Source organism: Amblyraja radiata, chromosome 17 (genome assembly GCF_010909765.2).
Source record: "Amblyraja radiata isolate CabotCenter1 chromosome 17, sAmbRad1.1.pri, whole genome shotgun sequence".
NCBI classification, from domain to species: Eukaryota; Metazoa; Chordata; class Chondrichthyes; order Rajiformes; family Rajidae; genus Amblyraja; species Amblyraja radiata.
This window is the reverse complement of record NC_045972.1, coordinates 22930486-22947037: the sequence shown is the minus strand read 5'-3', so window position 1 is coordinate 22947037 and position 16552 is coordinate 22930486. Positions and strand designations below refer to the sequence as shown.

The window sequence follows — 16552 nt, the reverse complement described above, 5'->3', positions numbered from 1 at the left end:
GACGTTGCCCATCCATCAGTATATATTAAGCTGCCATTGTCATAGAGTCATACTGTGTGGAAACAAGCCCTTCAACCAATAGATTTTTGTTTTGAACACAAATATTTAATGAACAGGCATTTATCTTTGATTTATGTTTCCATTTTTGATCACAGTTTGGGCTCTGCGTTGTCCGATTTAACTAACTCAGTTGGACCCCATCTGGGGCATTGGGAAGGAAGCAAATTTGATCTGTTTTGATCTGATTGTAACTCCAGTTTCTTTCTTTCCTATCCTAACCATACCAATTCCTGTAGTTGACGACAGATTGCTCACCAAAATGCCCTTACAACCCACTCATTGTCAATAACGCCAATCTTATTGAGTAACACCTACACTCTGAGGATGAATAACAATTTATTTTTAAGAAAATCCATGACCAAGTAAATCAGCTTTGCCTCCTTTTAGCTTGGGGTTGACTCATTTACTGGGGGATTGAGCTAGAGGTAAATACAATACTTACTGCCCGCTGACTGTTTGAGAGAACTCTGTACATGGTTTGGTGATGTGCTGATACTGACTTTCTTTTGCATCCATCATTGCAAAGTTTAGGATTAAGGCCAGAAGGAGATGATGACTCCTCAGCCTCATTCATGGTACGTACAGGATCAAAATCCACTTAAACAATTTTTGCCAAGCTACTTGCTTGAGGGAAGACTCAAACCGCAAAGCTCAGCCCACAAAAACGATACTTAGAACATTGGGGTGGCACAGTGGTGTAGCGGTAGATTTGCTGCCTTACAGCGAAGGAGACCCAGGTTCGATCCTGACTATGGGTTGTGTCTGTACAGAGTTTGTACGCTCTTCCTGTGACCGTGTGGGTTTTATCCGGGTGCACTGGTTTACTTCCAAACTTCAAAGACGTGCAGGTTTGTAGGTTTATTGGCTTTGGTAAAATTGTAAATTGTCCCTGGTGTATAGGATGGTGCTAGTGTACGGGTGATCACTGGTCGGCGTGGACTTGGTGGGCAGAAGGGCCTGTTTCCGCGCTGTATCTCTAAAGTCTAAAGATCTGCGCATGGCTGGGAACTCTTCCCCAATTCCACCTCCGCTTGTACTACAGCTATTGGGATGATCCTCTGGACTCTTACTCATTCTCGTTCCTTCCAAAAATCCTAAAAGTGAATTGTTCTAAAAGTGAATCATCAAACCTGGATAGATAAAGCTTTGCTTGGTAACAAGTTTGAAGGAATCTATTTAAGTTTAGTTTTACTTTGTTAGATTTAGAGACGCAGCATGGAAAGAGGCCGTTCGGCTCAATGAGTACTCTCTGACCAATGCTCACCCGTTCACACAAGTTCAATCCGACAGACACGAGGATGATTTTGCAGAATGTTTTGTGTTGTAACTTTGTTCACTGTTTTAGACTTTAGAATTTAGAGATACAGCATGAAAACAGGCACTTCGGCCCACCGTGTCCACGCCGACCAGCGATCACCCCTGTACACGAACATTTTTACTGAAGCCAATTAACCTACAAACTTGCACATCTCTGGATTGTGGGAGGAAACCGGAACACCCAGGGAAAATGTGTAAACTCCATACAGATAGTCAGGATCGAACATGGGTATTTGCCGCTGTAAGGCAGCAGCTCTACCGCTGCGCCACTATGCCCCCCCCCCCAAGTTGGGGGATCATTTTTGCCAAGCTGCTTGTTTGAAGGAAGACCCAAACCACTAAGTTCATTATCATGAACTCACCTCACAGGAGGCAGAGGTGTTTTATCTTGTCACTTCTTAAAAGTAAATTATTATTCATTCTCAGAGTGCAGCTGTTACTGAACTTTAGCTGTAAAGTAGTTCAGGAAGATCATTAATTGCTCACCAGATGTGGCTAGGATTTAATGCCCATCACTAGTTTCACATTTGAAGGTGGTTCTTGAATCCATGGAGTGACCCCAGGTCATGACAGGCATCCTACCCTGAGAACTGTTCACAACCTGAACTGTTCATAACTAAAAATTTAACAAATGCAGTGTGTGGTTAAGGTTTAGATTTATTATTGTCACGTGTACTGAGGTACAGTGTTTTGCATGCTATCCAATCAGATCAAATAATACTATACATAAATATAATCAAGTCAAACTCAAGTACAATAACTAGAGCAAAAGGGAAGATAAAGAGTGCAGAATGTAGTTCTCTGCATTGTAGCGCATCAGTTCCATAGACCAAGAACAACGTCCATAATTGGGTAGAGGTGAATCGGGCAGTACCCTGGCTTATGGAAGGACCATTCAGAAGCCTGATAACAGTGGGTAAGAAAATGTTCCAAAGTCTGGTGGTGAGCACTTTCAAGCTTATGTATCTTCTGCCGGTTGGGATAGGTACATGAATGTGCAGGGAATGGAGGGATATGGAGCATGTGAAGCGATTAGGTTAAGTATTAGACCAGGAGCGGGGCCGTAAATCGCCCGGAACGGCCTAAAATGGCCGTGGGACTTATCATCGCCCACCTGGGGTTTTTTTTTTTTTTTTTTTTTTTTTTTTTTTTTTTATCATTTAAAAATAAATTGGATAGTTATATGGATGGGAAAGGAATGGAGGGTTATGGTCTGAGCGCAGGTATATGGGACTAGGGGAGATTATGTGTTCGGCACGGACTAGAGGGGTCGAGATGGCCTGTTTCCGTGCTGTAATTGTTATATGGTTATATGGTTATATTATATGATATCGGGAGAGACATGGAGAACAGGGGAGAGAAAAGACTTTGCCTTCCATCACAGTGGGTCCACTGTGATGGATGTTTGTGTGAATTAAATTGTGTGTATGTCTAGGAAATTGTCTTTGTTTGTATGGCTGTGGAAACAGAATTTCGTTTGAGCCTCACTGAGGCTCAAATGACAACAAATTGTGTATTGTATTGTATTGTATTGTATTGGGTATCATGTTTGGCACAGACATTGTGGGCTGAAGGATCTGTTCTTATGCTGCACTTTCCTATGATCTATGTCTGTTTCCCTGCTCTATGATTGAAAGTTTGTGCATAAATGTGGAACTTTATTTTTTAAAGGCAGGAGGATGGGGTTAGGAGGGAGAGATAGATCAGCCATGATTGAATTGCCGAGTAGACTTGATGGGCGGAATGGCCTAAATCTACTATCACGTGATTTTGTGATTGCGTCTGCTGTACATGGAGATGAATGATGCAAGAATGACTGTGTCCGATCACTAAGGCTCGCTGATGTGTATTCTTGCTGCCAGGTTCTCTGAATTATAATAGATGCAATATTATTGCATTTGCCCAGTGTCTCATTACTCTGGATAATATGAGATAATTGCGAGCAGCCCTTGTAAATTACTTCAAAATTCTGCTCTTGCTTTTGGAAATGGAAACAAGTCAAAATCACTTTGTGGAGGCGTTTCTTTTGTGTGCATTGACTTTGGAATGAGCAAGGGCAAATTCTGTGAGATTCTCTCTCTCCCATCAATAACTAGGCATCGAATGAAGATGTTACCTTGTGGTAACTGGCAGTCTTTTCATCATTCGATGGTTCAATGGTACTTTATTGTCATGTCTACCTAGGTAGAGTGACATTTCTTGTTTGCATATAGTTCAATAAAAACATTTCTATACATGACACACTCATACTCAAGTACAAGAGGTTAAGAATAGTAAATTACATGGAGGCAGTTTAATTTATTGTCACGTTTACTGAGGTACAGTGAAAAGCTTTTGTTGCGTGCTAACCTGTCAGCAGAATGATTATACTTGATTACAATCGAGCCATCCATAGTGTACAGATACACTAGATAAAGGGAATAACATTTAATGTAAGGCAAAGTCCGATTTAAAGATAATAATAATAATAATACATTTTATTTATGGGCGCCTTTCAAGAGTCTCAAGGACACCTTACAAAAATTTAGCAAGTAGAGGAAAAACATGTAAGGGGAATGAAATAAATAGTAGAGACATGACTAGTACACAAATTAAAAACAGAATTCAATTCAAACAATATGAGGCAATTCAAGCACAGATGAAAAGGGAGGGGGACGTGGGGTTAAGGATAGGCAGAGGTGAAGAACGGGTCTTGAGGCGGGACTGGAAGATGGTGAGGGACACGGAATTTCGGATCAGTTGGGGGAGGGAGTTCCAGAGCCTGGGAGCTGCCCTGGAGAAGGCTCTGTCCCCAAAACTGCGGAGGTTGGACTTGTGGATGGAGAGGAGACCGGCTGATGTGGATCTGAGGGACCGTGAGGGTTGGTAGGGGGAGAGGAGGTCAGTGAGATATGGGGGGAGGGGCAGATGGTGGAGGGCTTTGTAGGTGAGGACCAGGATTTTGTAGGTGATCCGGTGGGAGATGGGAAGCCAGTGAAGTTGTTTGAGGACTGAAGTGATGTGATGCCAGGATTTGGTGTGGGTGATGAGTCGGGCGGCTGCGTTCTGGACCAGTTGGAATCGTTTATGTAGATGGAGCTGATGCCAAGGAGAAGTGGTCCCCAATGTGGTAGACAGTAGCTCAGGACTGCTCTATCTGAGAGGATATTAAGAGCAGCATAATTAGAGTATGAAATGCTGCTGTTGGAGTCGAGGTTTAAAAGATTATTATAGAGGCAGTAAATATTCAATTATCTTTACCTCCCCGGTCATTCCCTCTTCTCCCCACTCTCGTCGGGCAGAGGATAAATAAGGTTGAAAGCACGTACCACCAGCTTCTTCCCCTCCGTTATCAGGTCCTTCCATAAGTTAGGGTACAGTCCTGAGTTTTGTTTTTCCAGCCTACCTCACTGTGGACATTGGACTCTTTCTCTGGAACTGTTACGCTACAATGTTGAGAAACTATATTCTGTAGAAACAAGGAATTGCAGATGCCTGCTTACAAAGAAAGACACAAAATGCTGGAGTAACCGCGGGTCGGCCAGCATCTCTAGAGAGGATGGATAGGTGACATGTGTAGGAAGGAACTGAAGATGCCAGTTTATACCAAAGATAGATGCAAAAAGCTGGAGTAACTCAGTGAGTCAGATAGCATCTCTGGAGATAAGGAATAGGTGAAGTTTGGGTCGAGACCTTTCTTCAGACTTCCTTCAGGGAAAGGGAAACGAGAGATGTAGATGGCGATGTAGAGAGATATAGAATAAATGACTGAAAGATAGGTGACATTTTTGATCAGGACCCTTCTTCAGACTGATTCTGCTCTCTGGTATATTTATCTTCATTCTACCTGTGTACTTGTGTGTGGCTAGATTGTATTCATGTATGGTATTTATAAGATTTGATATAATCGTATGCAAGCAAAAGCTTTTTAGCGTGCCGCTGTACACGTGACAATAATAAACCAATACCTATACTGGAAGAACTGAAGAATGTGAGCAGATTTGCAAGCCTGGTGCCAGAAATGGAAGACTCCAAAGTGTGAGGTGCTGGAAACACTCAACGGGTCTGGCAGTATCTGTGGGAAGGGAAGCAGAGTTGAGGTTTCGGGTCGAGATGCTTCATCATTAGGAAGGGTCTGGGATATCAAATGGAAACCCAGACATGAAAGGTTGTACCTTTCAGAAAAAAATGATTTGACCGTGTCTGTTTTCTCCTGAAGATTCATGAGAAATGTCAAATGTCAATGGATATTTTTAAGGTGAAGATTGAAAGATTCTTGATTAGTATGGGCTTCTTGGTTTCTTGGTCCTCCAAAATATTCCAAATAGAATTTAAACTGGAGGTGGTGGAGGGAAGACTTAAGCCAGAAAGGGTTGTTGCTGCTTTCTCCCCATAACTCCATCGGGGGTTATGGGGAGAAGGCAGGAGAATGGGGTTGAGCAGGAAAGATAGATCAGCCATGACTGAATGGCGGAGTAGACTTGATTACCGAGCCTTGCTTGTCGCAGCGGAAGGCAGCGAGGACCTGCCGCCTCAAACTATAAAAGCCCTTAAGCTGTCGTGCACTCACAAGTGGTAGGTTTCAAAAACCATTGTGTTGCTCAGTCCACTACATTGCAGTACGGTTGCTGCCTTACAGGGTCAGAGACTTGGGTTCAATCTCGACTGTGCAGGCACTGTCTGACCAGAGGTTGTACGTTCTCCCTGTGAGCGCACGGTTTTTCTCCGGGTGCTCCGGTTTCCTCCAACATTTCAAAGATGAATTGGCTTCTGTAAAAAAAAATTGTCAATTGTCCCTAGTGTGTAGTATAATGCCAATGTATGAGGTGATCGGGGGTCGGCGTGGACTCTGTGGGCCGAAGGGCCTGTTTCCATGCTGTATCTCTAAAGTCTAAATCAGTCTCCCCCTGTATAGGTAAGGGCGGGAAAGAAGCAGGGATGCTGTCCACTTTGTGTCTTTTTTTTTGTAAACCAGCATCTGCAGTTGCTTGTTTCTCAAAACAAAATAGGTTAATATTTTTGGTTAGTGACCATCCAACAACTGAATAAAATGTTCTGATTGGCTCGTTAATAGAGATTAATTTGGCTTTAAAATCCTTTATAAATCCAGAACCCTTCTGTGACAATAAAACTCACATCTCAAAATGTTCCAGGAGGTAAGAATTCAAGAGCAAGATAATCTCATTAAATTTCATCATGGAAGCCAGACAGCTCTCGGCCCTGTGTCACGTTGGACTTGTTATTATTCACCACATGTCTGAATAGTCTGCTGGAAGTAGACATCCTTGCTTTGAATGCCTCGAGATCAGATCCAACAAATGTGATTTTCAATTTAATTTGTTTTTGCCAAGCGAGACCGAGGGTGGTGAGGGAGATTAGGCTCGGAGACAAGGCAGTGGATGGGACAAGGGACACAGAACAACAGGAGCCAAGCAAAGCTAAGAGTGATCTTAGAAATAGTAGATGGGGGGGGGGGGGGGGTGAGACTGAGGGGTCACGGATGAGCTAATGAGAGCTGCATCCTGTAATGACGCGAGTCTTTAGACTTTAGACCTTACTTTAGACTTTAGCGATACGGCGCTGAAACAGGCCCTTTGACCCACCGAGTCCACGCCAACCAGTGATAAGCTAACTTACACACACTAGAGACAATTTTACAACTTAACGAAGCCAAGTAACGTATAAACCTGTACGTCTTTGGAGTGTGGGAGGAAACCCGAGCACCCGGAGAAAACCCACACAGTCACGGGGAGAACGTACAAACTCCGTACAGACAGGACCCATCGTCAGGATCAAATGCAGGTCTCTGGCGCTATAAGGCAATGACTCTACTGCTACGCCACTATGCCACCCTGAGTCCTGAAGTATGGCGCAGCTGGTAGAGTTGCAGCCTCACTGCGGCTCACCCCTACCTTGGGTTCAGTCTGTGTGGAGTTTTCACGTTTAGTGTAATTTACTTTAGAGATACAGCACGGAAACGGGGCCTTCAACCCGCTGATTCCAAGCCAAGCATCAATCACCCATTCACACACTATTTCTGCACATTCCCTGCACACTAAGGGTAATTTTCAGAAGCCAATAAACCGACACATCCGCACATCTTTGGGATGTGGGAGGAAACTGGAGCACCCCAGATGAAACCAATGCAGACACAGGGGAAACATGCAAACTCCATACCGAGGTCAGGATGGAATCCGGTTCTCCCCTGTGACAGGTGGGATTTCTCTGGGTGCTGTGATTTTGTCGCACATCCCAAAGATGTGTGTCAGGAGTGAATGCGGATAACATAGAACTAGTGTGAATGGCTGACCGATGGCTGGTATCCTTGCTGTAGCTTTCAGTTCAATTCAATAACTAACATCAAATCACCTCTGGCCATTGTGCTGATGGTGACCTTGTGGAAGGAATAGCATTGAGGCCTCGCTTTGTGCGATGGCAATGAGATATGTCATCGACAGTGTCAGTTCTGCAGAGAATTGTGTATGACACAGGCAGCTCATTATGGTACACTGATCTAAGGAAGGCAATGCCTTCACCAATACAATGCCTGCTGCAGGAATCCCCTGTGATCTCATTTTATTGTAAAAATAAAATTGATGAATTGATTCATTCCATGTTCATGGATTTGATCCACCTTCTCTTTCATCAGCTTCATCTTCCAGCTGTTCTCTCTCTCTCTCTCTCTCTCTTTTTTTTTTTTTTTAAATAGCTGCTTTCTTGCATTCGTCTCTCTCTCTCTCTCTCTCTCTCTCTCTCTCTCTCTCTCTCTCTCTCTCTCTCTCTCTCTCTCTCTCTCTCTCTAGCTCTCTCTCTGTCTCTCTCTCTCTCTCTCAATTCAATTCAATTTCAGTTCAATTCAATTTCAATTTAAAACTTTATTGGCATGATAAAAAATACATTGTTATATTGCCAAAGTATAAAACATGACATACATATTTAAAATGCATAAGTATATATACAAGTATACAGTGCATGGATAGATATGTCCCTGTACATACTCACAATGGGCCTATATCCCTTTATTGATTGCTACACGTTCTTGCAGCTGTAAGCAGTACAACAGAATAGCAAGTTTAGCAATTCAATATTAATTTCTTAGTGTCAGTTAATGTCAATTAGTGTGTGCGTACATATGTGCATGTTGGTCATTCACCGTCTCTCAGGTTATGGCATGCTGTTACGTATTGTGCACCAAGATGTGCCGTATTTCCTTCGCCAAGGATTATTCTTAGTTTTGATGTATCATCTAGTTCTTTAAAATCAGGGGTTGCCACACTGAGTTTGTCAAAGTATGCTTTCCTTGTTTTGTCCAATTTTTTGCATTTTAGGAGGAAGTGCACCTCTGTTTCAACCTCATCTGTCAAAGTGGCCGCATATTCTGTTTTCTCTTGGTTGCCAGAATCTCTTCTGTCTTCCTTTTTCAACTGCCAAATAGTGGTCACTTAACCTGTATTTGGTGAGGGTCCGTCTCTGCTTTATGTCTCTAACAGTTGAGAGATAGTCTGCCAATTTATAATCTCTTTTTAGGGCACGGTAACATTCTAATCTGCTTTGGCTTTTGGTTTCTTTATCCCAATGTTCCAAATACGTTCCTTTACATTGTTTGATAAGTTGGTTCACTCTAACTGGTGAATGGGGATCAGTTTTGATCTGAGGCTGGTCAGGATTTAACTGGATAGGGTTTAACTGAATAGGGGTAGTTAGTCTCAGTACCAACTGACACAGGGAACTCTTTTCTGGGCTCCCCTCTTGTGTTTGAAGGGCTTTAAACTGGAGGGTATCTGGGGGCTAGATTTAAGGTGATTCCAAAAATTTAGTGCTCTTTTCTGGATATTTATTATCAGTGGGTATCTGCCTAGTTCCGCCCTACATGCGTTTGTTGGTGTTTTCCTTTGGATACGGAGGATGTTCCGACAAAATTCCGCATGCAGGGCCTCCGTTGTATGTTTTTCCCATTTACTATAACTATGGTGACTGCACCATATAGACAGCACCTGTAGTCAGGATCAACTCCAGGTGTCTGGCGCTGTAAGGCAGCAACTCTACCGCTGTGCCACTGTGCTGGAGTTTGTGTGTTTGAGGCTTTAAGAGCTGCTTCGGGAGGCGGCACAGTGGCGTAGCGGTCGAGTTGCTGCCTTACAGCGCCAGAGACCCAGGTTCATTTCTGACTACGGGTGCTGTCGGCACGGAGTTTATACATACTCCCTGTGACCACATGGTGCTCCGGTTTTCTCCCATGCTCCAAAGACGTGCGGGTTTGTAGGCTAATTGGCTTTGGACAAAATTGCAAATTGTCCCCAGTGTGTAGGATAGTGCTAGTGTAGATAGGGGAGGTCGCTGGCAGGTAACCAAACTAAAGCATGATGTGAATGTGTTTGCTGCAGGGTCAAGCCGTGGCCCAGCTGTGCTCCACCATTCCAGATGTGACGGTGTTTGGAACGGCCTCCTCTTTCAAGCACGAAGCCATCAAGGACACCATCACTCATTTCATTGACAGGAACGCCGATTATGTGCAAGATGTGAAAAGGTAAGACAGCGGGGGCAGGGGAGCCTTCAGTGAATTCTGAATGCCAGCTCCTTACCAAGGCTGGAGCTATTGAGCAGGGACTTTTGTTAAGCTTGTGGATAAATGGCTTGACATTGAATGGATTGTGGCTGTGTTTTCTGTCCTTGGTTGGAACGCCACTTGGGGTTCCAGTGAGGCAGCTACAGTCTTGAAAGGGGAACAATCACTGATTTACACGCCAGACACCAGCTAACTGAGAGCTCGGGTCATCTCATCCTCAGAAGTCTACGTTTGATGCTACTTCACTCATTCATGGGATGTGAACATCGATAGAACATGGAGCAGTACAGCCCAGGAATGGGACCGTCGGCCCATAATGTTTGTGCCGAACATGATGCCAAACTAAACTGATCTAATCTGCCTGCATGTGATCCATATCCCTCCAATCCCTGCAAATATTTAAAAGCTTCTTAAATGCCACTATTGTGTCTGCTTCCACCAATGCAAAGTTTCAAGCTCCCACAACCCATTGTGTAAAAAAATAACTTGCCCCGCGCATCATTATATTTTTCCAATTTCACCTTATAGCTCTGCCCTCTAGTCTTGGACATTTCCACCTTGGGGAAAAAAGGTTCAGTCAGTCTGTCGTATCTAAGCCTGTATATACATCTATTCTTTCTCCTCAGCCTCCGTTGTTCCAGAGAAAACAATCCAAGTTTATTCAACCTCTGCCTGTAGCTGAAACCCTCTAATCCTGGCAGCATTTTGGTAACCCTCCTCTTCATCCTCCCCAAAACCTCCACATCATTCCTGTAATTGGGCAACCAGAAATGCACGCAATACTCCAAATGAAGCTTGCTCTTGTGGCCAATGTTTATTGCTCTCAAATTGAGTGGCTTGTGAGGAATTTCCGAAGGCAGTTTTGAGTCTAATTTAGTTTAGTTTAGAGATAGACCGTGGAAACAGGCCATTTGGCCCACCGAGTCTGTCCCAACCAGCGATCCACGTACACCAACACTATCCTACACACACTCGGGGCAATTTACAATCATATCAAGTCAATTAGCCTACAAACCTTTAAGTCTTTGGAGTGGGGGAGGAAACCAGAGGTCTCTTGAGAAAACCCACGCAGGTCACGGGCAGATTGTACAAACAGCACCCATTGGATCGAATCCGCAACTCTGGCGCTGTAGGGCAGCAACTCTTCTGCTGTGCTGCCATTGGATGTAACACAGATTCAATCAGATGTTGCCAGATTTGAGGCTTTAGAGTCAAGAGTGTTTTACAGTCATATACCCCAAACAGAAGAATGAAATTCTTACTTGCAAAGTCAGAATCGTTTCTACTCAGCATTTAATTATTTTTTTTTTGTGATTTCTTACTTCCTGACTTGGGATCCATTTTCTGCTGGACTGCCTGTTTCAACAAGAGTATCACACATAATAGCAGCCATAACATATCCATTTAATGTATCCATGTGGAAGATCATCTCAAGATACTTCACAGAACTGTAGTTCGGGTGGTAATTAAAACCAAACAGGCCGTAGCAAGAGGGGTGACTGAAAAAGGTTTGGTTAGAAGGTGGGATTATGGGAGGGAATGCCAAACCTTAGGACCTAGGTAGCTTAAACATTGGCCAGCAGTGGTGGGGAGAAGGAACAGCTCCTGAGATCAGAGCTGAAGGAACAGACATCTCAGGCAGATATGAGGCTTGATAAAGTTACAGAGATAACGATAGGCGGAAGCTGAAATACAAACTTGTGAATGAGAACAAAAGGTCACAAAGTACTGGAGTAACTCAGCTGGTCAGGCAGCGTCTCTGGGGAACATTGATAGGTGACATTTTGAGTCGGGACCCTTCTACTATAAGAAGTAGGAGTAAAATTAAGCTAGTCGGCCGATTGAGTCAACTCCGCCATTCGTTCATGGCTGATCTGTTTTTCCCCCTCAATCCAATTTTCTTTCCTTTTCACCATAACATTTGATGCCCTTACTAATCAAGAACCTATCCGTCTCCACTTTAAAATACCCAATGACTTTACCTCCACAGCCGCCTGTGCCAATAAATTCCCCAGATTCTCCACCCTCTGATTAAAGAAATTCTTCCTTGTCTTTTTCTTCTCACGTTTAACTTTGCCCTCTTCCGATCCCGTATCCAGGGAACAAGACTGTGCATTCACCTTTTGTATGCCCCTCATGATTTTATGTGCATCTATCACATTCTCCTAGTCTCCAAGGAATAGAGTTCTAGCCTGTCCAACTTCTTTCTATAACTCAGTCCCTTCTGTAAATCTTCTCTACACTCTTTCCAGCTTAATGGCATCTTTTCCACTTATATCAGGGTGAGCAAAACTGAACACAAGACTCCAAGTGTGGCCTTGCCAACGTCCTGTACAACTGCTTATTTGGAGTAAGGTTAATCTCTGGTTCATTTCTAGGATCTCTCCTGAAGGAGTAGATATTGTCCTCGATTGCTTGTGTGGAGAGAACACTGGCAAGGGCCTCGGCCTCTTGAAACCGCTCGGAACTTACATCCTGTACGGTAAGTTCCAATGCTGCAAAAGACGAGGCATGTTTGAGAAGCAAACAATTAAACATTAAATGGTTAATGTTAATGTTAAATACTATTGAGCCTTGCAACCATCACAATAGTGTATTCACCAACTTCTAGGCTCTTCAAATATGGTTACCGGGGAGACTAAAAGTTTCTTCAGCTTTGCAAAATCAGTAAGTAAAAAGAACACTGCAGAGTAAGATGGATATTAGTTTGCTGTGCATCCCCTGTATCTGTCTTGTGCCTTGTGTTGCTTTGTGCCATTGTAATTATTATTTGTGGCTTGTATTTTGGTGGTTTGACCACAATAGATAAACCCATTTTGAAATCATCCCATCAACGTTTTCTTATTCCACTGCGCTGTGAAATGTGACATACAAGTTTACTTGCATCAAAGATCACTATCTGTTGGATGGCTCGTCAACGAACTAGACTGGGTCTGGAGCACTGAAAGATATTGGGGAGATTCTATCTCTTTGGCATTGGCACATTTGGTACATAGTGTTTCTCTAAAAACTTCTGCTAACATTATAGTAAGAACATTAATCATATGCAATGCAATAAGCAAGAACACTACCTTAGAAAGAAAAGCAGGAGTAAACCATTTTGTTTTTTGTTCCATCTCCTATCTTCAATAAAATCATAGAGGCGTACAGCACAGAAACAGGCCCTTCGGTCCAACTTGCCTATGCTGACCAAGATGTTAAAGACTCTTTGAGCCTTGCAATCACAAACACGTATTCACTAACTTCGAGGCTCTTCAAACATGATTCCCACTTGTCCCATATCCCTCCTAAACCCGTCTAAAGTTTAGGGTTTGGTGCCTGAAGGTCACAGTCGTTAAAAGACATTTGGACAGGTATATGGATATGAAATGTTTAGTGGGATATGGGCCAAGCGCAAGCAGGTGGGACCAGTGTAGATGGGGCATGGTGGTCAGTATGAGCAAGTAGGGCCGAAGGGCCTTTTTCAATGCTGTATGACTATGACTATTTTTTAACTGTAACTCCATTTCCCCCTGATTCTCTTAATATCCAAATATTTATTGATCTCAGCCTTGAATACATTCAGTGACTGAGTTTCTACAGGAAAATTCCAAAGGCTTATTCTGCATTAGGTGAAGAAAGTTCTCACATTGCTCTTATGAATGGTCAACCCCTTATGTTGTGACTGGTTTTGGAAATCCCTATCAGAGAATATATCAACACTGCAACTAACCTGTCAAAAAACTCTATTGTAATATTAATTCCCAGTAAATGCAATAATAATTTAATATAGGTTACTATACTAGTGTAATTATAGGTGGCCCCACCGCTATTCCATTTTTTCTCCACTATCATGTTAATATTTTTTATTGTAACTTTATTCACTGTTTTAGATTTTAGACTTTAGAGATACAACGTGGACACCGGCCCTTCGGCCCAACGATTCTGCGCCAACCAGCGATCACCCACGTATACTATCGCTATCCTACACACTAGGGACAATTTACAATTTTTACCAAAGCCGATTAACCTACAAACCTGTACGTCTTTGGGATGTGTGAGGTAATCGGAGCATCCAGAGAAAACCCATGTAGTCACAGGGAGAAAAGGCAGACTCCACACAGACAGCATCCGAGGTCAGGATCGAACCCGGGCCTTTGGCGCTGTAAGGCAGTAGCTTTACAGCCTGTGCCACTGCGCCGCATCATGAATAAAAAGTGATATAAATGCTGGCATCAAAGCTGGATATAAAGAAAATTAGATTGCAAATGCGTTTGTGATTTAAATGATTGCACTCTGATTTCCATTATATCTTCCTTTGGAAATGGGAAAATTGCGGGCAGCAGGGTGGTAGAGTGGGTGGTAGAGCTGCTGCCTTACAGTGCTGAGACCTGGGTTTGTTCCTGACTTTGGGTTTTGTATGCATGTATCTCTGAAGTCTAAAGTTCCTTTCTGAAATTACATTTGTTGGGCTGAGAACAGACTTAAAATAAATCGAATGAGCAGATTCAGAAGATGACATCACATTGTGCAGCCCAGAGACAGTCTGTTCAGCCCATCTGTTCTCTACTGGCATTTATATTCGGCAGAAGTCTCATCCTACTTTAATGTTTTAAAAATGTATTTATTCACGGAATGTGGATGTAGATAACATTTGTTGTCTGTCCCTCAACTCCAGATAAGCATGGAAGCATTTAATCGTCAACCATTGATGGTTGGCATGGACACGATGGGCCGAACAGCCTGTTTCACATGAACATAAACAAACATATTTCTGGGCTCTTGGTCACATATAGGATGCATATCTCTTTCACTGAAAGATAGGAGGGAGTCAGATAGGTTTTTACTTGTTACTATGATCAACTTTTTTAAAAATCTATTTTTATTTAATTACCAGAGTTTTAATTTTCTAGCTGACATGGGGATATTCAAACCCAAGTTTCTCCATTGCTTGTCTTCTTCCCCTCTTATCAGGCTTCTTAATGGTCCTTCTATAACTAGGCTTCTGTCCGATTCACCAATATCCCATTGAGAACATTGGACTTTGTCCATGGAATTGATGCTCTACATTGCTGAAAACTATACGTTGCCCTTCCCCTGTATCTTCCCCTTTGCGCTATCTATTGTACATGAGTTTGAACTGATTATATCTATGTATGGCATATCCGATAGTCATAGTCATACAGCAAGGAAACAGGTTCGTTGGCACAACTTGCCCACACCATTCAACATGCCCCATCTACACTAGTCCCACCTGCCTGTGTTTGGCCCATATCCCTCTAAACTTATCCTACCCATGTGCCTATCTAAATATTTCTTAAATGTTGCAATAGTACCTGCCTCAACTACCTCCGGCACTCGTTCCATACACCCACCACACATTGTGTAAAAAAGTCCCAGCTTGCTCTACCTCTACCTTAGCTCAGGCCCTCGGGTCTTGGCAGCATCCTCGTAAATCTTCTCTGCACTCTTTGCAGCCTAATGACGATGTTGCCACATTAAGAGTGCCTCTATCGGATTATGTTTTTGGTTAACCTTACAGACTTGGCTCTGGGCATACCCGAGATCAAGGCTGACCTGATTGATCTTCGTGGTGTGAATGGCTGTTAGATGGTGACGCAGCGGTTGAGTTGCTCCTTTCCAATGGCAGAGACCCGGGTTTGATCCTGACTACAGGTGCTTGTCTTTACAGTACTTGTCACGTTCTCCCCGTGACTGCGTGGGTTTTTCCCGGGAGTTTCCTCCCACAATCCAAAGACATGCAGGTTTGTATGTTAATTGGCTTGGTAAAATTGTAAAATTGTCTCTAATGTGTGTAGGATAGTGTTAGTGTGCTGGGATCGCTGGTCGGCACGGACTTGGTGGGCCGAAGGGCCTGTTTCCGCACTGTACAGTATCTCTAAACAAAACTAAACTAAACTAAACTAAACTATACCTGAAGTGAATGTTCTCCCTGGCTGCTTCAACCTGCTTGTAAATTCACCCACGGTGTGACGAGTGCTTGCCCAATTTATGAAGCCACAGCCAAATAGATGGAGATATTTTTAATGAACAAAATATGATGCAAACATAATAATAACATTGTGCTTCAAGTGCAGTGGAATAAAAAATATTATTTATTGAACTTCATTGTCACATTCATAGGTTGCAAGAATTTTCAGCCTTTGCATGAGGATGTATCAGAGCAAATAAAAATCCTTTTATTTCCCTTTTTGAATTTTACGGTGCGGAGGTTTACTGAAACTCTTCCAGCATCTATAATACGAGGGAAAACGATGGCGGTCATTAATAAAGAGAGAGATCATTTCAGGTTTATTCCCTTCCATCTGAGCAGGGGTTGAAAGTACAGGTGATAGACACAAAAATACTTGAGTAACTCAGCGGGCCAGGCCGCACCTCCGGAGAAAAGGAATAGGTGATGTTTTGGGTCGAGACCTTTCATCAGTCTGAGTCAGGGGAGAGGGAAACGAGGTATGAAAAGGTTCAGAACAAATCAGAGCTCAAACGGTAGAGCTCACAATGGTGCTTTGTTGGCTGTGGAAGAGGTGTTAACGATACGATATGATATGAAATTGGTCTGCCAACAGTCATAAAACACAAGATATATGAAACACAAAATTAAAGTGACAAGTAAAAAGAGGCCAGGATTGG

General features: G+C 43.0%; 1 protein-coding gene across 1 annotated transcript in view; it reads left to right on the top strand.

The window, feature by feature from the left end:
• vat1l (vesicle amine transport 1 like) overlaps positions 1–16552 on the top strand; it is a 77206-nt gene that overhangs the window by 18639 nt on the left and 42015 nt on the right. Inside the window, exons 4-6 of the mRNA XM_033035855.1 lie at positions 9741–9883; positions 12301–12404; positions 12534–12589. Of these exons, the coding sequence (XP_032891746.1) occupies positions 9741–9883; positions 12301–12404; positions 12534–12589 (303 nt within the window). The remainder of the gene's footprint in view (positions 1–9740; positions 9884–12300; positions 12405–12533; positions 12590–16552) is intronic.